The 26,650-nt window shown below is 33.1% G+C and overlaps 1 protein-coding gene across 2 annotated transcripts in view; it reads left to right on the top strand.

Moving 5' to 3' along the window:
- The window catches only part of LOC144971153 (protocadherin-11 X-linked-like), a 66,281-nt gene extending 40,272 nt beyond the window's left edge, over positions 1-26,009 (top strand). For both annotated transcript variants that reach the window (XM_078911629.1, XM_078911630.1), the window contains exons 3-5: positions 1-120; positions 3,300-3,462; positions 22,444-26,009. The exon at positions 1-120 is cut by the window's left edge and continues 111 nt beyond it. In XM_078911629.1, coding sequence (XP_078767755.1) covers positions 1-120; positions 3,300-3,462; positions 22,444-23,633 — 1,473 coding nt within the window. In that variant the 3' untranslated portion in view covers positions 23,634-26,009. The remainder of the gene's footprint in view (positions 121-3,299; positions 3,463-22,443) is intronic.
- Positions 26,010-26,650: the final 641 nt, after the last annotated feature.

Genomic DNA, 26,650 nt, shown 5'->3' with positions numbered 1-26,650 from the left:
AACACCCCTCCGCCAAGGAGTCAGCCCACAGTCAATCTGGCCCCGTCCTTATCGTCGTCCCAGTCCTCTATGAGGGGTGTGGGCAAAGCATCTTCTTCAGGATGGCCCTCGGCTAGATCGGTGAGTATTTCACTCTTTATATGCTAAAATCCATGCTAAAATACAGAAGCTTTCACACAGACAAACAAACATCGGATTTTGGTGAATTGTCACGTAGAGCACGTGTGACAGGTCACCAGAATGGAATGAAAAACACATCTTTGACATGGGTATTCTCAATGGCAAATATCTGCATGCCTGTTTTTTTTTTAAAAAGTCGTGTCGTCTTTATTTCGATATTTTAATTTTAGCTGCTGTATATTTTCAGATTTTTATTTTCCAGTCAAAGTAAAAAGTCAGAAAGAAGAAAGATTTAAACAATGCATGTTGTTAGAAAAAAAAGAAACAACAAAACCCATGTGTGCATAACTAAGTAGCATAGTTTTTGAGATTATATTTTATCCTTTTTTTTTTTGGTTCTGTGTTTTTATCGCCGTTGTTAGGTTTTGAGTTTTCATCTCTCATTTTTGTTTCATTAAGAAAATTTTGAGTTCTTTAATCAGACAGCTCAACTCTATTCACCCTTGAGTTTAATGGTTATAAATTAATTTTTTTTTTTATATCTTTGATAAGTCTTTTAAAAAAAGTATTATCTGGATGTTTGTGTATAAGAGACAATGTAAAGACTTCCATCGTGAAGATGGGAAATGGTAGAGAATGTCAACACAAAACTCACACAGAAATATCACCTGAAATTATTGGCCCAACATTTACATGGCGACAAGGTAGAAGCAGACGAGCCGAATTATGTTGAAAAGAAATGAAAAACATTGAGAATGATTATGGACAGTATTTAAAATTTCGAAATAACTAGAATGGTTAAACAACTCAGGATTTTTTATGATTTAATTATATTGTGTGTTGTATGGATGGAATTTAGTTGTTTGGGTTCGAGAGGTAAAACAAAACAAAAAAATAATACTTTAAATACAGATGACGATGTTTGCGGCATCTCATGAACAGGTCACCATACTGTGACATCAACAAATGGCGAGTTCAAAGTGATGGAGCACTGATTGTTTCGACTTTTTTGGCATTTCTCAATTTTGATATCTGCATTTCATCAAATTTTCAAAACGACTTAAATAAATCAAACAAACATACAGTTTTAAAAAATATAGGAAAAGTGCATTTGCCCCGACTTTGCATATTATTTGAAGTAAAATATGTACATCTCATGGCCTAACAAATAAGGGGCTGTAAAATACACCCAACGATAACGCTTGTTATCATCGAACTTAATTTTGATCAAATAAATATGAATCATCCTCTGAGTCTAGGATTGAACTCTACATCTCTGTCATCACCGAACATACGTTGAGGTTGTACGGGTCTACATAATTCTTTTCTATGTATTCTATCTGTTTGTCGTGTCAAGGAGGAAGGCGTACTCGTGTCTACAGAATAGCTGTCTAGGCGCCATCTTTGCATTGTGGGAAGATGATGTGTGTACATAAGTAGTGCTTGTTGTTGTCTTACTTAGACGGAGACGACGACCTCCCTGTTCCCCTGGTTAACCGTGTAAAGAGCTGGCTATCTGTGTAAAGAGAATTAAAGAACTGGCATCAAAGTGATGACTGGGAAATATTGACTTTTTATATGCGACCAAATATTGCTCAATTTACAGTTTGCCTTTAACTCCGAAATTAAAAGAAAAAATTAACAGACAAAACCCTCGCTCAATTTAATATTTACGATATTTTTATTATAAATTATTTCAACATTCTAAAACTATGTTCCTTATTATAAATTTCATTTTTATTTTGAAACAAATCGCTTTATTCAATTTTTTTTTCTGTATTTCTTTCTTTTTAAAAAAATTCAATATTGTCACAATTGAATTGTTTGAAAGTTAAGCATTACTTTTTCTATGATTCGGATCAATTATTGAATTGCCCCTATTTGGCATTTATTTATATTTTTGGCAGTACCAGACTAAATTATTAAGCGTGAGTTTAACGAAATACATTTTCATAGAGGTGGATGAATATAGTTTCTTTGTATTAAAAAAAAATTAGAATTGAGAATTTCAATCACAGCTGGCACGATCAAATTTGTGACATCAGAAAACTATCGTAATCAAAAGAAAGTACGAGAATCGAAGGTCACCAAAGATAAAAAAATATAAATAACAATATTGGAAATGATCAAGCTGACCATCTACCTCTTTTGCAAACTGTCAATTCTTGTTCCAGTTGTCTGGAATAGAATCATTTTAACTCATTGTTTAATCATCAACTTAGGAAATAAATACTTTACTATATCTCAGTGCTTTTGCTGTTGTATCCTATCCTATTCATCTTATAACTGAATTAAACCAACTGGGAGAAGAAAATACGCATTAACTTGCATGCTAATATATTATATAGTGGTATATCTCACAGTTTTTAATTTTTTAAAAATTTATTTGTTTTTTTATCTTTAAAATTTTTAACCAAATTTTGACCCTTCTATGTATATTTGATATTTTACTAGATGTGTATATGACAACAACCCGACTTTATCTCCTTCCTTTTCTTTTAATCCCATATAAATTCAATGTCATTCTCCAATTTTGACCCCGATTCTGTCAATACCTGTCAATAAAATTCCAAAATATAATGAGATTTTATTGACAACTTTATTCCACTTATACTTTTGTCTGTGTGTTTTTCATTTTTGCGATTTTTATCGTTATCTAGTATAAGATTGCAATGACTTGATAAAAATATATCATCAGAATTTCATTTTCTGCCATTACTCATGGAAGATGCCAATTTCTTTTTCATTCTGAGTTTGAAAGTCAAAATGACATATCCCATGGATTGTTAACAAATATCCATTCATCGCTTGTGTGTTTATAATTTTTGTCAATGGATTTATTCATTTATGATTTAATATATATCTTTATATTCAATTACTATTTTATTTTCAAAATTTATTTATCGTTACAATTATGATTTATTCATGCGTGTTCCTTGATTACGCATTCTATAAGTAATATTATGCTATCCATTTATTCTTTTATATATCTTCTAAACTGAAAGACGCATACGTTTTCATTGTCTTTTATAAATCAAATTATTACATTTGGTCATCAAAATAAGAATTAATTGAATATCGTCATATCGTCCCCGAGGTTGCACGAATTACATAAAATCATAACACTTCATAAATTATACTTTACAAACCAAAATTCCATCCCCTTGTTGCCTTCCCAGAAGTCATCGCGAAGTTCTGTAGTCAAAGTTCCGGTGGAAGATTCAGCCAGTCACTCATCTGGCAGTACCAGTGACAGTGGGCGTGGCTGTTCGAGTGAAGAAGGTGAAGGTCATGGCCAAGGTCAAGGCCGCCCCTCTATGGTGGTTTCCCTTGGGGATAGTGGTAAGTGTAGCTGGGGGATTTGATGATCTTAACAATAATTAACATAATGCGGTACAACCCCATCTTATGAAAAAGGATTACGCAAACAAAAAGCTAAAAATTAAATAATATAAAAGAAAAGTAAAGTAGAACAAAAGGAGTTTTTTTAAAAAGCATCCCAAGAAAATCAACCAAAATAGTAATTAGTAATAGTAATAAATCTTTATAGTTTGTGGTTTACATTTCTCGAACAAATATAGTAAACATTAATAGAAATGTGTGGATCTTATAATAATATGATCTCAACAAATTTACTTCACAATGAACACAGACATCTTTACAACTTAATACAACAAGTAACATAATGTTTTTGTAGATATATATATTGTATACAAAAAGCTTTAGTCATGATAAACTATCTTATTGTGTCGAATATGCTACAAACTGCCTTAATGAAATTTGAAAAATGTATTAAGAATATCATTGCTATTGAAATAATTTCAATTCAGGACTGTTTCTAGAAAAGAAAATTATTGACGTAAAAAGTAAAGCAGACATAATCAATTTGAATTATCAAAACGCTTCTATTCTATTTGATCCCGGTCAAATCCCATAATTCTGATTATATGATATATATATTTTTGATAACCTCGGGACAGGAGAATTGAATTCAAAATGTGCTCGAAATTATAGATTGTATTACTCCCCTTAGAAAAAAATAATGGACCTTTAGAACGCAATTGAAGTTATATTCCGTTATCATTGTAGACTAGCATCACTTTTTATTCTTTAGTTAATTGTAGGATTTATTCCATAAGTTTCATAATTCAGTTGGCTGTTTGTAACATTTTTTTCATTACATTTTAGTTGAGTCTTTCATTTTCTTTGTCATCAATTAACGTTGTTTCATTGCTTATCTATAATAATTTTAATTTGTGGGTTTTGTTTCATTATTTTAAGTTAATACAGTATTTCTTATACTTATACACTTAAAGTATTAATAACAAACAAACACTTAACAGTCAAATTTCTTTATCATCGTCAATAATTGTATTGTTATACACGTTTACAAAAGATACATGAACCTCGGAACCGCGTATTATTTTAAAAGTAACTTTAGAAAGTTTACAGTAAAATTCTGATTTAGGCATCAGAGAATTATAATCTATTTGTTGAACTTGAGAGTTGCTTTTAAAAAAATCAACGCGATTTCGAGCATTTTTAAATATTCTATTCGCTTCCAAAATATGTGCTTTTGGTACGCTTTTTTCATTTTGTATTTATTGTTTTGTTTTCTTTTTAAGATATATTATATTGCCACGGTATTATATAACAGTGCCAATACCAGTATGTATATTGTATTGGATATTGTATCTGATTATCATATATTATGTTATCATAATCGGACCCTCTGAAATTTCCATAGTTTGTTGTTCAAGATTTGCAAGACCATGTCTTAATCCTCATGCGAGATCATTGTAATTATTTTATAGAAAATGAATAATACATAGCTTTTATTACGGTTGGAAACTAGAATCAATAAAGCTGCCCTATGCTTACACACACACATACACACTCTCCCCCCCCCCTCTCTCTCTCTCTCTCTCTCTCTCTCTCTCTCCCTTCTCTCTCCCTCCCTCTTTCACGTACACACACAGCCACACACACATACACACACACACACACACACACATATATATATATATATATATATATATATATATATATATATATATATATATACAAGTAACTCGCGATTTCCATTGAATTACATGCAAGAAAGTTTTGAATAGTTCACTCGAAGACTCACTTTAAGAAAAAAAAATACTATTTATATTTTGTTCTAAGACTTTTTGAAGAACGAATGAGAAACGTCATATTACAAAACTTAATCCTAAAATATTTTTTTTAAAAACAGAATTGGTTGAATTTAATAGCTGTCTCGTATCTTGGCAACAATTTAATTTACCAGCAACTGATGTGCATCATAATATTTCAATAAAAATTACAGAAACAAGCGGCAGACATTTTAAATTTTAACTTCCCCGGTACTTCTAAACCACTTAATTTGACCATACTTTTGGCGTAGGATAAAACCTTTAATTTCAATTGAAACTCTTAGCATTTTATTTTGTGCCGCATTTTCTTTCGGATTATCTGCTTGACGTTGGCTATTTTCGCTTCAATACTATTTTATCAAACCTCTCCGCTCTATAACAGACGCCGATATCGTACAAACTGTCATGACAAAGTACGGCAGCATTAAAACACGCCACCCATAGGGTTTAATCCCAACGAGATCAGCAATGTCCATTGTAGAATACGCTCTACCTTCTTTATGGGCCATTACACCGAAAGGAAATTGTATTTGATAGGACAGATAAACATTCCTTTAATCATTCAACATAGTCAAGTTTTGTATATTATTATTATCATTGTATTTTTATGGTCGACCGAACACCGATTTTCTTTTGCCGGTTTTGTTTTGACATAAAGGGTCTCCAATGTCCGGGAAGTACTTTATTTCATCTCAACTTGTTAAGAAATTATATCTGGTCATAATCGCTTTCAAAGCTAGAATTTGTTTATTTTATCTCACTTTTTATTTCCGATTATCATACTACTGTTATTCCAATTAATATGTTTATTCAGGTCTCAGGACTAAGGGATGAACTTATGGTCTTTTTGGTTGTTTACCGAATGAAAGTGACTTCCGATTCGCAATTAAAATCGTATGTTATGATCGTCCATAATCGCTTTTTGTTCCCCCTCCACCAACCCCCCCCCCCCAAAAAAAAAAAATATTGCACTTACGTTTTTGACAAATGTTTCCTTTTGTACCAGGTTAAGAAAGATCATGGCCGCTGTGATATGTATTTCAAAAGGAATGAAATCTTATTAAAGATTAAGGGATAAGTACCGATGTATGTAAACACTTATTGAGATTTAATGCGAAAAGCGTTGTCGGTTAGATTTAATATTCAGGGCGACCTTCTAAAGACAGATCTCTAAGCAGACTTTTTTAAATCGTCATTATATATGGTAACCATTTGTCCATTTTCTCAATTTTGTCTATACATTACCACAGCACTCCCTCCCCTTTAGAGAATAATTGAAATGAAATAAAAGAACTTAATATGTAGCAATAAAGTTTATAAATTTCTTTAAAAATGCTCCTCAAAGCATTGTCTTAAATTGACAAAAGAGCATTTAACTCATTAGGGCCTCTAAACTTTTACCCTAACTATTGCCGTATTCTGAAGAGCACATTTTGAAAAAAAATTAGTAAAAAAAACTCGTCCTTCAAATATCGATCGGTTAAAATTATCGTTATCTTGTCAACAACAACAACAAAAAAATTAAAAAACCTCTCAAATCTGGAACTTGGGGGTGGGGGGGGGGCATTTTAGGGGAATCGATATTCGAAGCACAAGTTATCCGGCCAAAATATTAACAGAATACGGCAGATAGACAGATGAAGTTGACTCCCAACTTGTTAAAGAATTTTCAACGCGGACTTGAAAGAAGATAGGTTTTCATTTATTTTGGGGGGGGGGGGGGGGGGGGGGGGGGGTGGGCATCTTATTTTCCAATAGTATGGAATAAAAGTTTGTGACCAAAATTAGGAAGGGATGTTTTGTCAGTATACGCCGGCGCAGTGGCACTAGGAGCTTCTTCATTCCATCACCATCAATTTTCCCCCACTGTGATTTCCGACAGAGTAGTCTCCACCTTAGACTCTATCACTGTCAAATGCCGTCCCAAGTAAGATGGCGCTGTTGTCACTCAATCCACGCATCCAATACGACCTGGTCCTCCTATTTCCTCCAATTAATTTCATCTCATCCGTTTCATTCACTCATTCTGTTATTCATTTATTCATTCATTCATTCAATCAATCAGCTGTTCATTTGTTCATCCTATTTGATTTCGTCCTTCAGTCCATCATTGGTTAGTTCTCGTTCTATTTGTAATGTATTGTTCATATATTATCTTGAAAGTCAGTCAATGGCTTCGCTGTGGTCACGCAGTCTTGGATCGCAATATTTTTTTGCCATTAAAACTCTGTTTTTACATCTTTAAACACAATTTTGACAATACATTTTTTTACATTGCTCCCAAAACAAAAGTTTGAACGATATCCCTTTAGAGTGTTGAAAAGTGCCTGTTAACTTTAATTGCTGTATAACTGTATCAACTAAGATATTTTAATATTATTCATTTTTACCGTCTATTTGCTTAAAATGTATTTATTTTTATACCTTCTTTTTTTTTCAAAAAGTTTCAAAGTTATCAGCAATACGCGAAGAAAAGAAAAGCATGAAATCTTTTTTTTTTTAAATACAATGAGATAAGAACTACAATTGAAAAACCCAATCCTGTATTCACATGAGTATTAATTAAACCCAGCAATCGCCATCTTTTCAATCACCCCCTGCGTCGTCTGATCCTCATCCCCTGCCTATTAAACATGGAGAGGCAAACGAAGATAGGCCGGAGATGGTCTCTCTCCAAGGGGGATCCCCGTCGTCATTGATTTTGTGACAAGGGGCTCCGGCTCACCGCAATATCCGGTGGCTGCTGGGGCTCCTGTGTCCGATGTCCGGCGTAGACCGAGGAACCTGCTGCTCGTTGTTCTATCTAATCTTTCCACTCCGTTGTTGCCGCAATGCACGACACAAATAGAGTCCATAAATAGCGTGTTGTTTGGCGTCTATAGTTAATTCCTTGTTCATTGATTAAAAAAAAAAGAATAATTTCCCTGTTGGCCAAAAATAAAGAGAAAAAAAAAAGGAATTTTAGTGGTCAAGACACTTCCTTTTTGGTTCTAAAAAAAAACCCTCTCCGATTCTTTTTCTTTATTTTGAAAGTTCATCCTAGATCGTTTTGTTTGTTTATGTTTTCATTTAATCGCACCCTCTATAATCAGTCTTGGTTAAAGGACTTAGCCAGTGATTACCTCATTAAAGTATGATATCATATTTGTGAAAAAGCCCAAATGAGAAAGATAGAATTTCTTTTTTAGAGAGGCGGTGGAGGATATAAAATAGACAAGAGTCAATAGCTTGCTTAAGTGCTCTAGTCAGTCACATGTATAATATAACGAAAGGCGAGTCCGAAAAAATTGGCTTCGTAAAATTACATTATTTCCGCTGGAAAAGTCGAAAGTGGTTGCATTGTTTATAGCACAGATGGGCAGTCGCCCGTATGCATTCATTCTGAAATAATTGGTTTTCATAAAATAAATAAAATGAGATAAAATGAAAAACAGAAGAGGAAAAAAAAAAACAACCTCAAATATATAAATAAGTAATACGGGAAAATAAATGAATAGATGAATAAAATAAACAAATAAGTGAATAAATAAATAAATAAATAAATAATAAACGAGCAGGCAATATTCCTTCAATCTGATTTGCAAATATCTCATGAAAGCTTTGACTATATTTCCTACTCTTCAGTATATCAATAATCTTGAGTGATAAGGAATACTTAACTAAAAAAATAATAATTGATTATTGTTACTGGAAAAAATAAATAAGACTTGTCCTTTTCCTCTGGAATTCTCAGAGGATGACACCACCACAAAGCGGTAACCGTGTATCTTCATCATTTACAACTCCAAGCACGATCACGGCTCACTAAGCGCTTTTTAATCAATGGTCGCCTCCCCTTGAAGCTCTTCTTGAATTGTTTCTTTTTTTTTCGATGTCCTTTTTTAAAAACTCTTTATTTAATTTTTGATGATCGGCTCTTTATTTCTGGAACTTGAGTTGAAAGTGGATGCCATTTGATCAATGGTGGCACGCAATGGCAACAAAAAAGAGACAGACTTCTTCTCTCCCCATCCACTTTTTTCTTTATTTGGATCACTCATTATACTGCGTGTCTCTAAATCATCTACATTTATTTATATATCGATTTATTTATCCCTTTTTATCAAGCGTTCTCTTTCTTCCTATGTATCTGTCAATGTATTTATTTATCTAACAATCTATCTCTATATACTTATTTACACATCTGCCCATCTCTCTCTCTCTCTCTCTCTCTCTCTCTCTATATATATATATATATATATATATATATATATATATATATATATATATCTGTCTCGCTGTCTAGCTAGCTATTAATTTATCTGCTTAACTATCCTTCCAAAGCTATATCCATCTGTCTATATATTTACCTTTCTATATCTATATCTATATTTATACATCTATCCATCTATATCTCTATCAACCTATCTCTTCCACTACTATCTCGTTGTTATATCTTTCCCTTTATCATTCTTCTCCTTATTCTGATCTCTATTCCCTCTCTTCTGTATACCCCCCCCCCCCACCCTACGTGCTTTCACTCCCAACTGTTCCGTTTCATTATGACTACTTGACTTGGAGACCAGGAGCTTTTCATAATGCATGCTCCTCTTCCCTTGCATCACGGAACGCGGGGTTTTAATTACTTTTTCGTCTTTTAATTATTTTGTGCCAGCTACTCCATCAAAAATGGAAGAGAAGTCAATGACAATAAAATGGAATACAAAAGAGCCATTATGATCAAGATGCTAAAGCCCATCTTGAGTTCTAGAATCGAGAAACAAAATGAGATTTGAACATTGAATCTTTAAATTCCTCTATATAAAATTCCCAATTCTGATTGACGGATTTTTCCAGCCACTTGATACCACAAAAGATAAAAAATGAGATGGTGAGGGAGAAGAGCATTTATAATGAACGCCCTTCCTTCCCCAGCGACGTGCATTGGCCATGGAATGAATGAGTGGTCGTGATGTAATTATTGATAATTTTCTCCCTTTACTTGCAGGTCATTGTCTTGTCAAGTAATACGGGCCTTTTGTCTTTGTATCTTTTATAAATCTCTTTACCCCTCCCTCTCTCTCTCTCCATCTCTCTCTCTCTCTCTCATCTCTCTCCCTCTATCTCTTTCCCTCAAATACACACTCATACTCTAACACACACATTACATACCCACAGACTCACTCACACACACACACGCACACACACACACACACACACACACACGTGCGCACGCGCGCACAAAAACACACGCTCAAACACACACATATTATGATTTTTGAAACTGTTTGTATACCCAGACAATATTTTTTCTATATTTCAATTGTATTTTCTATCTGTTTTATTTTGTTTGACAATCTATCTTACTCAGTTTCCATAATATGAATTTTAACATCTGTAAAAACGTCGTATCATCATAAGCAGCAGATCTACATCCATATAAAACCAAAACAAATAGCAAACACAAAATATTCATAACAACAGTCATTGCTCTTTCTATTGAATTTTCCTCAGCGTCATTCCAACACTTAATCAACCCCCTACACCTAAACCCACCAAGCCAGCCGCAACCGCTATTCCATTTTTGTCCACACCAGGACTGTAATAGAATCTATTATATTGACATAATTGCACACATCTTTCTTTACTTCCTGCCCTTATTTTAGGATTCTCATTTATTTCCCATCAAATTTTCAATCCGAGTCGTACTGAGTTACAGCCTCGATTTGTTCATTTTCGCTCTCTAATATTTATTCGACTCATTTGGTCATTTTGTTCCACATTCATACGACATCTATTTCCTCGTTCAATTATTATTCATCATATATATCATAGTGATTTATAACTAAAGTAAGACGTGTTCAATTCTTTGTTTATAAATAAAGTATTGGGTAGCTTGCTGTGTCATTTATACTCATAGATTAAACAAACATATTTTGGACTATTTATGAAACAAAGAAACCATCTTATTAAACTATTTCATTATTTAGTTCTCTATTCATTGATACATACCTAGGACTTCATAATAATATAGATATCACTGATACATACCCATCCCTTCGTTCACAGATTCTCATCCATTCACTTATCCATTCATTTATTTCTCATCTGTTTATTCATTTATCTATCATTCCTTCGTTCATTGATCATTGCCATCAACTCAAGGCCAGGTCATAATTCCTCAAGCCTATAAAACCTTCAACACAACGCTCAAAATGATTTTATTCTCATTTCTTTTATTATTATTTTTTTTAATCTGCACTTGTCGCTCGTATTGGAAAGCCGTCATATGCAGGCAAAAGACAATCGTCCGAGCTCCTGGGTCCTCACCCGGCTCTTTTAATTAAATTAGACACCCGATAGAGAGGGCATTGGAAACTCCAAGGACCGCGAAGATTGGATCACATCAAAACGTTCTACGACCGTGCATGTGTCGTGCGTGTGGTTGTCGTTGACGATGGCGGTACTCAATCCAATGCCAAATACACACATATACACACACACAAACAGACACACACACACGCGCGCGCGCGCGCTTTCACACAATTAACGCACATTTAAAAAATGCGTGATTTAATTTCGTTTCGAACAAGATTACATTGTGTACTTTGCAAATATTATTTGTGTCCCTCGAACAGGGCTTGAAATAACTTACCCCCTTATAAAAAAAACTACTCTTGTTTATTTGTTGAAAATAAATGTTTAATTAAAGTGCTAAAGATCAGGATTTTCGTTAGGTTTTAAACCTTGGTCAAAAGCAAGTTATGTGCTCTTTTGTTTTCTCAACCAAAGAGTATGAGACACGCCAATAGGGCGGGTTTGGAGCTGTTCCGATCTGCGTGTTTAGATCAATGCGAGCCGTTCCTACACGCAAAACACCAATCAACGGCAAATGTAATTATTTCCCAGTGCTAGTTTTTGTACAAGTTTGTTTTGTTTTGTTTGGTTTTTTTTTGTTTTTATTTATTATACCCATCGCACGTTGCTCATCATTAACGCAACAAATTAATCAACTCGATTGCATTTAGTTCTATAGATGAAATAGGTAGGCTGTGTGTTAGACCTCGCGTGTCACACGCCGTATCCGCCACTGATACATTAGTAGTAAAAGCCTTAGTGACTAAAATGTGAAGAGAAAAGTCTGCAATGGATAACAATACATGGCTCAGATCTTTCTATAAATAACAAACTTTGAAACAAATAATAAGAAACAAATATTTTTAGCGGATATTGCTATGTATTCTTAATTTGGAGTAGAAAATAGTTCTAACCTAATCATGTATTGATTATATTTAGTTATTGATTTTTTTTAAACACACAAGAAGAAAAAAAGAAACAAACGATGAATCAAGTTATTGTTTTGAATCACAGGCGATTTCACGATAACTGAAGGTAATTTATGAGTAATCATTGACACATATAGAAAAATTCTAAATCGGTATTGAGATCGATATTCAATCGATATTCACCAACCGGTGACTGAAGGGGAAGTTTTTTCAAATTCACCAAAAATTAACTATGAGTTTTGAACCACTGCTTCTCGATCAGATAAGGAAATATGAGAGATCGAATAGCAGATACAGCAACTCGTGTAAACGGATTCAGTTTTCCAAAGTTGTCATTTCCATTTATCAATTTAATCCATTAACTGCCGTACTCTGGAAAAAGACGCGTATTAAATATTGGTCAAAAAACTCGTCCTCTAAATTTCGATCGATTTAAATGCTCTCATCCTGGCAAAAACTATAAAAAAGAAGTCCCTGGCAGTTTTTGCCAAATGAGGGTCGTTTAAATCGATCGATATTGAAGGATGAGTTTTCTGGCCAAATTATTTTTAAACACGGCAGTTAATAATTGGTTAATACAGCTGGGAATCGAACATTAAATAAGTTATTGAAACAATGGTTTGCCCTCATTGACTCCCTTAAGACGAAGTGATCGAGATAACCCCACACGTGGCGCTTTAGTGTATCGCCAGAACTCCGTGAAATATTGAATTCTGATGTGTGGTGAAGAATGAGGGAGTCGAAATCAAGATGGCGAGCGGGATGCCAGAGAGGGAATTTTAAAAATGGAATCATTCATGCGAACCAAGAAACAGGAAGTTCCTGGGAGTTCGTTATAATTATTTTCTGGGTTCTAGCGTTTGCTGGGAATTACTCTACAATAGAGGTTATATGAAGAATTTTAGAATATTATGAATTTTGAGGTTGATATTGGAATATTTTTTTTAGTTTTAGATCTGTTTTCAATAGATTAATAACGATATTACTCATTTATTTGCATGAAAATACATAATAATAATATGATACCTATGAACATTAAATGCGTAGATCTACATAATTGTCATGGTTTGCAGTTATACGACATAAAAGTGTTGCAATGCAAGAGCCATACACTTTCTCAGACAAACCTCATGCCAACACCCACCCACACACTAACTAACACACACACACACATACATATGTACACACACATACACAGATACACACACTGCTGTCCGATATACTCTTTTGACTCATCCTCCGATTTAGTCAATCCCCATGCGTGGGTAAAATTAGTAACCCAATGAATCATGTCCTTTTCCTTCCAGCAATGGGATTGAATCTAATATATTATATCTGTTCTTATCTCAATGTTGTAAGGTTCTGTTAATTTAATCAATAGATTCTTTTTTTTTTCTTTATCTTTAATATAATTTTTGTTTTATAACGCATAGAGTAGACTTTTCAAATGTCAAAGTTCTCATTATTTCTAAGGAATTTTAATATTTAAAGCTTGCCCAATCATTTTGAAGCGAAAATAAAATCTAGCAAAATTCAAATTGCTTCCTGGCGTTATATCACTCATTGACTGACAGCGCTCACGACCTCAACCATTTTTGAGTTTTGCGTTAAGTATACTATCCTACAAATATGAACCGTGTATTATATATATAATGTGGAGATGGAGTGAATGTCTTGATTTTTCCGCGCTTTTCATAGCCAGGGTACTTCGAATCTCACCACTGTAAGTCATCTCTATTTTGTTAAAGAATACTTCTTATCTTTTCATTTTACAAAATTGTAAATAACAGCGGCTGGCATTCTTGCATTTATTTTCTGAATACATTTCCTTTAGAGATGTTGCCAATTTTCTCTGTGGAGCCATGGCGATCTCGTGTAGCATTTTACTTAAAAATCTACCAGTATGTTGGATTCTTGTTTTATTCATGAGTTTAGATGGGGGTTTTTTATATATTTTTCACTTCTCACTAAAATTCCCCTGCATTTTCACGAATTCACTTAAATAGTAAAATACTGCTTCATTCTGTAAAAGGAGGAGCGAGTAGTCTGTCAATTTGATAACCTTTCTTGGGCGGGGCATGTGCATTCACATCCAAGTTGCGTGAGTAATTGAATGATGTAATCAATGCTTCACGTGTATTTTGACATGAATAAAAGATCATGTTTTATCGGCCCATCAATTGCGTTGTTTGAGGCAATTGTTTTAGATCGGAGGAAAAGCCCATAAAAATTATAGGGTAGAAATTTAAGCGAGTTTGCAACGACATTCACTTCATTCCAAAAACATTACAAACAAAAAAGAAACTGAAACAAACTTTTAAATAAGTTTTGATGTGAATACCACGCCCTGACCTATTCGTTTACCTTGTTGAATTTGAGAAGGACCGATGAATATGAATTAGTTTTAAAATAATTAACTCCAAAATTATGATATATTATATAACCATAAACGCCATACAAACGCTACGAATCATTAATGGACCATGGGGATATTTTTGTATAGGTTTCATTTCAGTACATAAAAGAATTTCGACAATTTAATTTGGATGGGGTTGAAGACACGCAAAGAAAGTCGTGAATGTATTAGTGACATAGTGACTTTTCACCTACGACCTAGGTTGCCTATTCATTTTCATGGTATGTGCAATGCCACTCGTGAATAATTACAATTCAGTTATCCCTTCAAAAAAAAAAAAACAAAAAAAAAAAAACACCGCCTGTTTCATCGGAGGGGAACGCGAGAAATCGAATATGAACCGAGCATTTTGACACGAATCACATTGATGAATAAATAACAGTTTCAACGCGGGTTTCTATCGGTTGCTAAGGACTCTTTTGCCTTAGGACACGTGTTTTTTGTCATAGAATTTTGAAGCAATGGCAACTAATGCCAAAATCATTACAAACAAATGAACAAAAAGACATTTTATCCTTTTCATAAAAAAGAATTCCAGATTCCTTTGTTTTTACCTTACAAATAAAACACAAGAAGCAGCTAGGATTGCTAGGGGCCTGTTCCAAATCATTTCAAGGAAATTTATTATTTCCTGTTTGTGCGTTGTGCAATAGAGCTCTCCTGTCATTGAAAATTGATATAGAAATTGTTTTCCGTTCATTTGTTTGGTAGAGGCTAATGTCATCGTTCCATTTCGGTGGATTTCATAAAGAAATGAACGTCTACTCGATGAGAAAGTCTTGTGTCTAGGATTGTTTCTGTTCCTTGGAGAAAAAAATTAAATTAAGTAAAAGAAGGGATGGGGACGGCGGGAATTATATCCAAACGAAACACAATACGCTTTTCACAGGTATCCTTTCTGTCAATTATGAAATGTTCTTGAATATTTTGATATTTTGACAAATTCCAATATAATCGCAAAATCTTTTTAAAATCGTCGAGAATTTGTTTATATCCATGCAAAACTCATTAAAAATAATTGATCAAACCACGGGACTCTAAAAGTTTCAATACATTAACTTTTAAGATAATTGAAAATTTATATTTAAAATTGCAACATTTCTTCATTTCCTTGCATTTTTCCTAAATCATTAAAAAAAAATAATACTGTGATATTTCAAAAGCTTGCTTCACACAGACATGCCATATTTTGTGATTTGCGCTTGTCTTAAAGAGCTTTGTTATATGCGAATCCCCTATATCTCCCATTCTCTAAGCCTTTCCATCTATCTCTCTCAGAATGTCTTTCTCTATTATCTATCTTTCTTTCTTCCTCTCTCTTTCTTCCTTTTCCTTCCCCTTCCACTTCTCCCTCTCTATAATGTGTAAAAACAAATGTGTATATATGGAAGAGAATACCTTTCAATGGCCTTGAAATTTTTTCAAGTCCAAATACAATTATTAGGTTTTGCTGAAGACACAAGTACCGATTAATAAATTATAGTTTAAAGTGTAACAAAATATTAAAATATTATAATCAACTCTACTGATTGTGTAAATGGTTTTGGGCAGAAAACTTTTACTCCACATTACATCAGTCGATTTAGAAGATGCCCATGTTGTCAGAAAGTATTAACCCTGAAACGTCTTTGAAGTCTCAGGTTTATGAATTCTTGACAATTTGGGAATCCAATATGTGTAGGTATAAGAAACGGAAAAATTCTGGTCAAAATGATGATGGTTTTGTCATGGCATATTCGTCTGCCATGCTAGTTTTCTATTGGTGTTCTTGCTCAATTGTTCAGAGAACTCTCCAAAATATATTTATTTAATTTTTCATGATAAGATTCAATGAACAGAGTCTTAAAACCTTTGTGATTCTATTTATATTTCTGTTAAAGGATCAAGATCATATTATTCTTTCAAGGTTTTCTTATTTATTTTTATTTTTCATTGATGTCTAGATTCTCTCAAAATTCCGTTTTCGACATGATTTTATTTTCAATACTTCCTTAATTGTTATATTGTGTTGCTTTTTAGCTTTGTATTTGCAGTTTTTATATTCTGAGCTTCAAACATTTACATTTTTTGTCTTTATGTAAATATTTGTTATATTTGTGTCAAATTTTTGTCATGTTATAATATCATCACTCTATCAACACGATTCGTTATCATAATTTTCTTTTGAATGTCACATGATATGTCGTAAAATCACGTGATCTCTCTTGACCTATGACCTATTTCAGCGACAGTCCAATCCTGCTATGTGTAGCTAGGGTCCTTGATCTCAAACTATCACCATGCACGATGTGCATAGTGAGTTATGTATAGGTGAGTAGTAGGCATTCATCTCTCCCCCCCCCCCTTTCCCCACCACCACCAGTGCTGTTTGAGTTTGTGTGTGTGTGCGTAGTTAGTGCATAATAAACATCTGAGGCTGTGACAGAAATGGTCTAAAGTATGCGCAAGTGATATCAGGACAAAGTGGTAATCACTCAATTTGAACTCCCAATAAGATTTTATTTTAGATGAATTGAGAAATTCAAACCAATTGGATATGATATTATAATTTTTTTCCCACAAAACAATAGGCTATCCCATCGTTTTAATTCACTCGCCAGTGTCCATTACTACCTTCAACATTGTTTTTCAGAAAGTACCATGTAAAAACGTTGTTTGTTAGATTCTTTTATCTATAATGCAGTAGACACAAAACAAAAGACTTTTTTTTTCATTTTAAAAAATTACCAGAAACCTTTTCCTTCAAACATCTAATTATTTAAATGACCCTCATCTTGGCGAAAACTCTTCGCTCACTCTTCGTCCCAGGTTTGAGTTTTTCCAGAGTGTGACAATTAATTGGTTAATAATAATAATAATAACACTTTATTGCATCCCAAAAAGGAAATTTTTTGTACAGACGTGTTATAATTTACACATAAGATAAAAATACAATGGAAATAGGATGTATATATATAAAAAAGGAGCAGCTCTATAACCAGAGCTGCGCTTTATAATATGAATAATTTCAACACTGTAAAATAGTTAAAACTGTCACTATAAATTGAAAATTGAAAAGATTGCAAAACAAATAAATTAATATTTATATTTTTAAAAAGTAAAAATGAGAAATAATTATAGAAATAATGACATGTAAACGTGATCAAAAGACATTCTTTGTGTGTTGAATGATTTGCGAAGACTTATCAATTTTTAAAAAAATGAAATCTCTCAATCAAAGTTCTTAAACTGATTTTCATGGGAATGCTTTTCTTTCCAAAGTTTTCTAGTTCAAATACCATAGTCATAAGATTATCTTTTTTCTGATGTGAACAGATTCATGGAAACAAATCTTCCGATCAAACATTTCTGATTCTTTTCAGTTCAGCCGCTTACACATGAAGGTGATCAAAATGTAAATCAAACAGAATCAATTAATTCTATGTACACAGAACACCAATTGACATGGATAATATTACTAATTAACAATATAACCATATAAAAAACAAGGCAAACTATAATTACTATATTTTTCTTATTTGTTAATAAATAAATAAAAAAAAAAAAAATAAGTGATTTAATTAATTAATTTAATTGATCAATTGTTGTCAGTTAACGTTTTCTGTCCAAAATAAAAGTTGATTTATTTGAGGATGGCAGTATAGATAGATTATAATATTGAAATAAGAAACTTGATTGTAAACAAATGATGATGCCATGGAGTTGTAGTTCCAGTATAAATTTTAGATATTTTTTTCGTCATAAGCAGCAAGAAAAATGGCCTTTGTTCACAGCCTCGTCTTAGTTTGTTCCATACCCCTCTCCCCACCCCCCAAAGACGTACCTTTATTTTTAATATTTGAATTAATTTGAACAGAAAAGAGCGATTTCTTTATTTTGTTCCCTCCCCTTTTTATGTTTATAGAAAGTTAATCATAATAACATTTTATCTTTGATAGAAATTGATATTTGATGCTTTGATAGACTGTTCTTAAAATTTGCTGGGGTCTCTGCATCATTTTGCATGAGGATTTATTTCTCTTATGTTGCCGTGTGCTATTGTAATGCCTGTGCGTGCTTTCGTTCTTTCTTGCACTGTTTTAGAATGTCTTGCTTTGATTATATATATTTTAGGGTTGTTGTTTTAGTGTGTTTGAATAGACAACTAATGGCGCGTGTTATCTTCTCCACATGTTAATTAAAGATTATGATCATATAATTAGATGTTTACAGTGTCGCTTGAAAATAACGTCAGTGTTGGAATGCCGGAATGGCTCCACTAGGGAGAAAAATACTGACTCATGTTTAAATTTTATCTCAATTTTACCCCTTAAAACAACAATAATGTCATATCAAATTATCGTCTTTACAACACAATCATTAAGATTTTGGAATTTTGCATTTTTTAATTATTTTTTTTTTGTTTTTGTTTTGTTTTGTTTTTTGCTTTTATTTTTTTTTTATCTAATCATTTACATCGTGTAATGAGAGAAATGAAATGATTTAAAGAAAATTCACTTCCAGTTTTTTAAAAACTTTTCACTATTATATTTTCTTAAATTCTATGGTTTATAAAAAGTATTTCAATGTTCTGTTTAAATTCACACCAACTCCCTTAAAAGAATTCTATTTTTTCATGACTTGCACATACATATATATAATGAGTTGAGTTTTGCTATATAATTGCTTAGTTTTATATAAATAATTTAATAAGTTATCTGAAATAATGAAGTTTACCAACTTTCGTCTGCCATTGCTTTTGGATGTGGTTAATGTGAAATCACACCATATTTCATATTATGTTGTAAACATTTGCTTCTTGTTTCTTTACTATTTTTGCTATTTTTTAAACACTACCACAAGTTACATTGAATGAAGTTACAATTTCTGGATGCATTATCTTTCCCTGATATTTCTGTATGTTCTAAAAACCAAATATTCCAACCCCATAGAGAATGCTCATCATCATTACCATCATCATCTATGCCTCTTTCCTAAATTAAAACGCACTCGTTCCCAGCATGCACCGATGAAAACTTAAACGAAAAGTATAGAATTCCTAATGACTGGCACGTGCTTGGTGTAAACTTTTAAATTTGAATCCTACGAAAAACGAAAATATGAGAAAAACATGTAAAATGGCACGAAAGGTAGCAAAGGAAATTATGATTTTTGCACTTAATAACGAAAGACGCTAGTGTTTTTATTGAATTTAATTTTATAATTATTTTCGTGAAAAAGTTAATGAAGCAATGTATTTCAAAAATATTTTATAACAAGGCATAAAGAGAACCAGAATGTTGGTCTTAAATTTTAAATGTTAATGATTTCATCTTTCGTTCGCATTTGTCATCCTTTTATTGAGATTTGAAATTTATGGAGTCATGTGTTTTATTATTTTTAATTATTCCTTCTTAATTTTGTTTATCATTTATTTTTGTTAAAACTTCTACTGAAGATTTTGAAATAAATGTTGAAACGTGTATTTAGTTTATCTTAGCGGATTTTGCTGAAACATTTCGCTTTATTCATTTTCAAGTTTAGGTTTTTACCATCATTTCTTTGTATTTTATAAAGCTAAAAATAGAAAACCAATAAGTGTCCCAAAACACAAATTATCCAATTGAAGATGTTGGATGCAGGTACTGGTAAAAGGAAAGACTATATGAATGGATCTGTGTGGTACAGCATAGATAAAACATAAAAAATAGAACATGAAAAAAAAATAAACAAGAACAATCTCAAACAAATTTAGCTTTCGTGGCAACAATCAAAAGATTTCAATTTCAATGATTTCAATGGTAGTTTTTGGTATGATTTTTCGGATGTATTTTTATCTGGCTTCTTTTGTTCTGTAACATTCACATCTCTTTATATTTTGATAATATTATTTGCGTAAGTTATGAATACAGATATACATCTATTGGACCTGCTGGCCTTATGATATCCTTACGCCGACTATCTTACCCGGCAATAAAGTGGTGCACATCTAACTCTTGTCTCGTGTTTCGTTTTACTAATGATGTTGGAGTAGTTTGTTTGATTGACTCTCTCATAACTCGAGTGGTTTGTTGGGATTTTGATTACTAACAACTTTACATATGTACTTACCATAACTACTATATTTCGTGCCATGCTCGTAAATATGGTAGCTTTTACAGAGTTCATTTCATTATAAATCACGTATTTGTGTTTATTTAAGTTTATTTAAGTTAATTAAATTAGCGTGATCTGGGACATGTACTAATGACAAAGAGCAGCTCTGTTCAGGGAACTCGTTTTTTTCTTAAATGGGGAATGGAGGTGTCTTGTGTGAAGAATAATTTTAAAATTCTTATTGAATTGAGTTTCGGCAGATTTTTATGCTTCGAATCTTTGAACATTTATAATCAGTCTTGAAGACGATGATGTTCGAGATATTTATAACATAGTCAAAAATATGCTATTTACTCGGAACTGTTCAGACAACAAATAAATTTAAACTGTTTATAGTTCAAAAAGTTTATTCCAATTTAGTCAGTTCACCTGTTATTAAGGACATTGTATTTTAACCATTGGTAAACACCGTGATGCAAATTGAGTATGATGAATCGCCATATAAATATTTGCATTTATTTGTAAAGACTGTAAACTTATTGCATGAATTTCAATCATTGCAATAATAAGATATGAGTTGATTTGATTTTGGTAAATATTTATTTGATATGGTTCAGTTCAAGACCTGCTCAGGATTGTCCTGATATAGAGCTGGAATCAAATTGATGTATGTTAGGGTACTGGAAAAATCTTTTATGAATAGAATCATTGGCACTAAAAGGTTCATTTTTAAGATACACACTAGATAAAACTATAAATTTTAATGTCTAATGTATAACATACTTAGATTTCATCAACATTGTCTCAATCACCCCAATATCTAAAATGCATGTAAATATATATTTGGGAGAGGGCGGTTGGAGGTGGGAGGATCAGCTTCTGATATGTAGGTCCATGGTCTTGGACCCCTTGTTAATCATTCTAAGCACATAAAAAGAAGAGTGCATTATGTAAAAGCTCGTATTTTAGTTTTTTTTTTTTTTTTTTTTTTTTTTTTTTTTTTTTTTTGTTCTATTTTGTTGGGTTTTTTTGTTGTTTTTTTTATTTCTTTTTAAATTATGGTCTTAGCTGATTACTTATTATCCCCCCAAGAATATGTTGATAGTCTACTTTGCATTGAAAACATTTTTCTGTTTATATTTTATTCATAGAGAGTAATTTTGACTAGTTGAAATTCTTATAGGAATGATAATGTCTGCCGTTGAGACATCAACGAGTTAGTGTCACAAAAATTCTAAAACCAAACCCACAAGTAAATATAATGAATTCATACTTTAAAAGACCACATACAACAACAACAACAACAACACCAAGAACAGCAACAACAAAAAAGAAAAAAATTGAAAACATATCCAGTCACATTATACAAGAAAATCTAACAATATTCTATTTTCTCTGTTCATTTCAGACACAGAGCGACCAACACTACACGCCTATCCGACATCCGCTGCATTGATGACATTCGGATCTCCAAGATCAAACGCCGGGTCATCATCAGGGACGTCCAATCTCCCAAGGTCGCCCTCCACGTCATGGAACTCTTCTGAAACGAGTACCAAGAAATTGCTTAATGACGGCACCATATCCCCATCCTCATCTCAAAATTCCAGCGCACTGTCCTCGTCATTAGCTTCGTCGTTCATTAACCAAAAACCACACCAAAACTCAAATAATAATTCGCCACGAAAAGGCTTTTCTGAAATGGCCTCCTCGTCCACTTTCAAACCCAATATCAGTCTCAGCGATGACAGTGTCACGGCAAACGCTTCCGTCGGACCAAATGGGAAACGTTCGCCAAAATTAAAGCACCAAATCCATACTAGCAACCCTAAGTTATATCACCCATCCAAAAACAATAACAACAACAATAACCACAATAACAATAATCTTTCTCGTTCCGGAGTTCCAACATCATCAGCACCTTCCCCATCCTCATCATCATCCTCATCTTCAACGAATCCTACCACAAACCCCAATACTTTCTCATCAACCACCCGTCCAAGAATCGCGTCCTACGAAAAATCTTCAGATAGTCCTTACAGATTAATCGAACCCAATTTGTCACGAATTCCAGACGCAGAATCTTCCGTCCGCCATGGAATGTACGTGGACGGGCCCGGAACCAGTATGGTAATAGATCCATCTGTGACTAACAACTCGCGTTCTAGAAGCTATGCTGCCGTCAATGGTTGTGGTCGTAGTGGTGAGAATAGTGGAAGAGGAATCAACCAAAGGAATCACGGTTACAATAGAGGAGACAGAAGCAATAGAAACAGTTACCACGCTGGGGATCAGAGTGGCATCAACGGTAACGGATACAGCTGGAGACCGCCAAATTTGGATCGCGTCAGTAGCTGCGAGAACAACGCTCTTCAACAGAGTACAACCATTGGAGAGCCGTACTCCTTAGCCGATGTTGATGATGTTTTGTACAATGGTAACAGCAGTGTGAGTAACCTGAGCACGAGCAACGCCGGCTCGCGAGGAGCGGGTATTGAAGATGACAGTACGACCACGACTTCGGGAAGTTACACGATCAATGCTGATGACTTGTGTCAGGAAATTGATCACTTGTTTTTTAATGATATTGTTGTATGATGATCTCAAATGGCATAACTCTCAATGGAGTAGGTATTACTTACTAGTGGAATAATAACACATAACAATCAAGCCGTTTGATCAAACCTTAATCACGGCTTCCATTTCGAGGGACTTGGTATCGTTACACTGTAGAATGGTTATCAACATGTCAATTATATCATGGCATGGATATTGCTGCCTATAATTTGGTTAAAAGGACGATTAAGAAAAAATATGTGAGGTGTTGCAACGGATTAGTACTGCATGTTTTCACCCTACTGAACGATTGACCACCGGTACCATATTTGTTATGATTTACATACTACAGAACTATAAGGCTGTGTTCTAATTTTACTGCGTTCTTATGATGTGAATATATTTTAATGTGTGTGAAAATCGAGTTGAAATACATGAATAGTTTAATTCGGAGCATTCATGCGTGTATGTGTGAGTGAAAGATAGATTGATCCGGAGAGACAGAGAAAGAGAGAGAGAGAGAGAGAGAGAGAGAGAGAGAGAGGCAGACAGAGAGAGAGAGTGTGTGTGTGTGTGTGTGTATGTGTGAAAGAGACCCAGATAGAGAGAAAGAGATTGAATCATAGAAAGAGTAAGATATTACATGACATTTTAAAGCTATGTCTGAAGGACGAATAATTTAAACTGTTTCCAAATATTTTAACATTGTTGTACATATCTATTTTCAGATTGAACGAATATTGATCAGTTTAAAGTTTAAAATAATTTTACGACAAAACTATTTTAACGTAATGAACTAGACACACAAACAAGTTTATAAGATTATGTTACTAATTTGTTGGTCAAGGTTTACAGAATTTTACTTTTTATTTTAATCAAATTCCAATATTGATCATTTACAATTTATAATGTTGAGATTTTACAAGAATGTGCCTGGGATAAAGTAAACAGGGCTATTTGACACTATACAGTAGAACAAATCTAATAAATTCAACATTTTTGGTTTTACATAAGCGTCAATGATTTGTTTTTACAAGGAACATGGGACTTATTTTGTATTGACTCATTCATAAAACAAAATGTTGCAATATTCATCTAAAGAGAATATTAGCCTTAACTTTTTGTATTTTTTGCTTATCGTTTGCTACATTTTGATGCGTGTATACAAAATAAAAGTTGACATGAAACATTGTGCATATAGAAAGCAAAAAATTCAAAAAAAAAATGTCATGAAGTATTACAATCGAGCTCATTGCGAGTATCGAACTCATCCTAGGAATTATATTATTTCAGTGAGGCTAAAATGTAAAAAAAAAATCAAAGAATATTGGAGCAATGTCTTGGTATATTATACAATAATATATTTACTAATCTGCGTACACTAAAACAACAAAACAAACAAAAACTCGTTAATATTATTTTGGACTGGAAAACTCTTCCTTGGAATATTGATCGATTAAAATGGCAAAAACATTCAAAGGGTTTTGGCAATATGATTATTTTAATCGATCGATATTTGAAGGACGACTTTTCTGGCCATTAAAAAAAAATACATGTCTTTCTAGAATATGGCATGCAGTTAACTTGTTAAAGAAGTAACATGTAAGGTTTTTATCCCTCGATTCGAGTAACGAGACGATCCTTGTTTAAATTATAGCAAAGAATAAAAAAGTGGACTTTCATTGGCCTCTATGAGTTAATCTGAAATCAGATGAGTGGAATGCCCCAGTTGTTCTCCAATATTATAATTTTACAATTTTACTTTTCCAAAACTACAATGACGTCTTACACAAATTGATTTTATTCAGCATTGGTTCGTTTTTTTATTATTTTGACACTGCTTTTATTTTATTGACAATTATTTTTTAACGGAAAATGCAAATCCAAGTATTCCAAAAAAAAGATGTAACCAAGATCTTTACATAAATATAATCATCATCATCATCATGATCATCATCATCATCATCATCATCATCATCATCATCACCACCACCACCATCAGCAGCAGCATCTGCGTTATCCACCCCAACGAAATATTACACCCCGCCCGTATAACTACCAAATGACATTTCCCCTTTACGTTAAAAGCTGTACAATTTCATACACGAATGTTAAACCCTTTATCACACCTCCAATTTTCTCCTACATCCTGTTTTATACGTTGAGAAAATAAGACCTGACATCTACAGTAGCTGGAAAATGCATCAATGCCGACTAACACCGCCCAGTCGATGCCGATTCTGACAAGCGGATGGATCGATGTGAGGCCTTGCGCGTCCTTACCCAGTCCGTCATGCCACTCGTGGTATGACAGCTCTCTAAACATTGGATAGGAATGGAGAGATTATGTCTTCTTTAGAATTTAAAAGTGGGAATAAGATGAAGTCATGAAACGAATAAGAACAATTAAAAATAAAAGATAAGGAAATGTGAAATTGCATGAGACTGTTTTAATGTTTCTATTGTTGTTGAAGATTTGCTGAAATAACACGGTACATAATTTGCCTCTCGTAGGAAATGTCATTAATTTATTTTGAAATAAGATGTAGGCCTATGGTATTCTTCTTCTTCTTCTTCTTCTTCATCATCATCATCATCATCATCTCCATCTCTTACAGGCTGAAAATTCGCACTTCAAAATCTGCGAACTTGAAAACAAGTTATGCATTAAAGCATAAAATAAGGCTTATATTGTATCAATGATTTTTGTGTGCAAGCTTAATTAATGGTGCTATTATTATGGTCGAATTGATTATATAATGTAAATACTACATTTTATTCACTGCTTGCTTTGTACACAGTCTTTTTATGAGTATTATTACCATTTCATTTACCTGGTTGTATATCAAATGTATTAAAAACATCGTTCCCTATTTCTGGTCCTACTTCTACTTCTACTACAGCTACTACCACTGCTACTACTATAACAACAACAACTACCACTACTACTACTAATACTACTACTACTTCTACTACTACTACTACTACTACTACTACTACTACTACTACTACTACTACTACTACTACTACTACTACTACTACTACTATTACTACTACTA

Source organism: Berghia stephanieae, chromosome 4 (assembly GCF_034508935.2).
Source record: "Berghia stephanieae isolate SIO BIC M18660-M18661 chromosome 4, UCSD_Bste_1.3, whole genome shotgun sequence".
Classification (NCBI taxonomy): domain Eukaryota; kingdom Metazoa; phylum Mollusca; class Gastropoda; order Nudibranchia; family Aeolidiidae; genus Berghia; species Berghia stephanieae.
The sequence above is the reverse complement of the archived record's forward strand: the minus strand, read 5'-3'. Positions and strand labels throughout refer to the sequence as shown.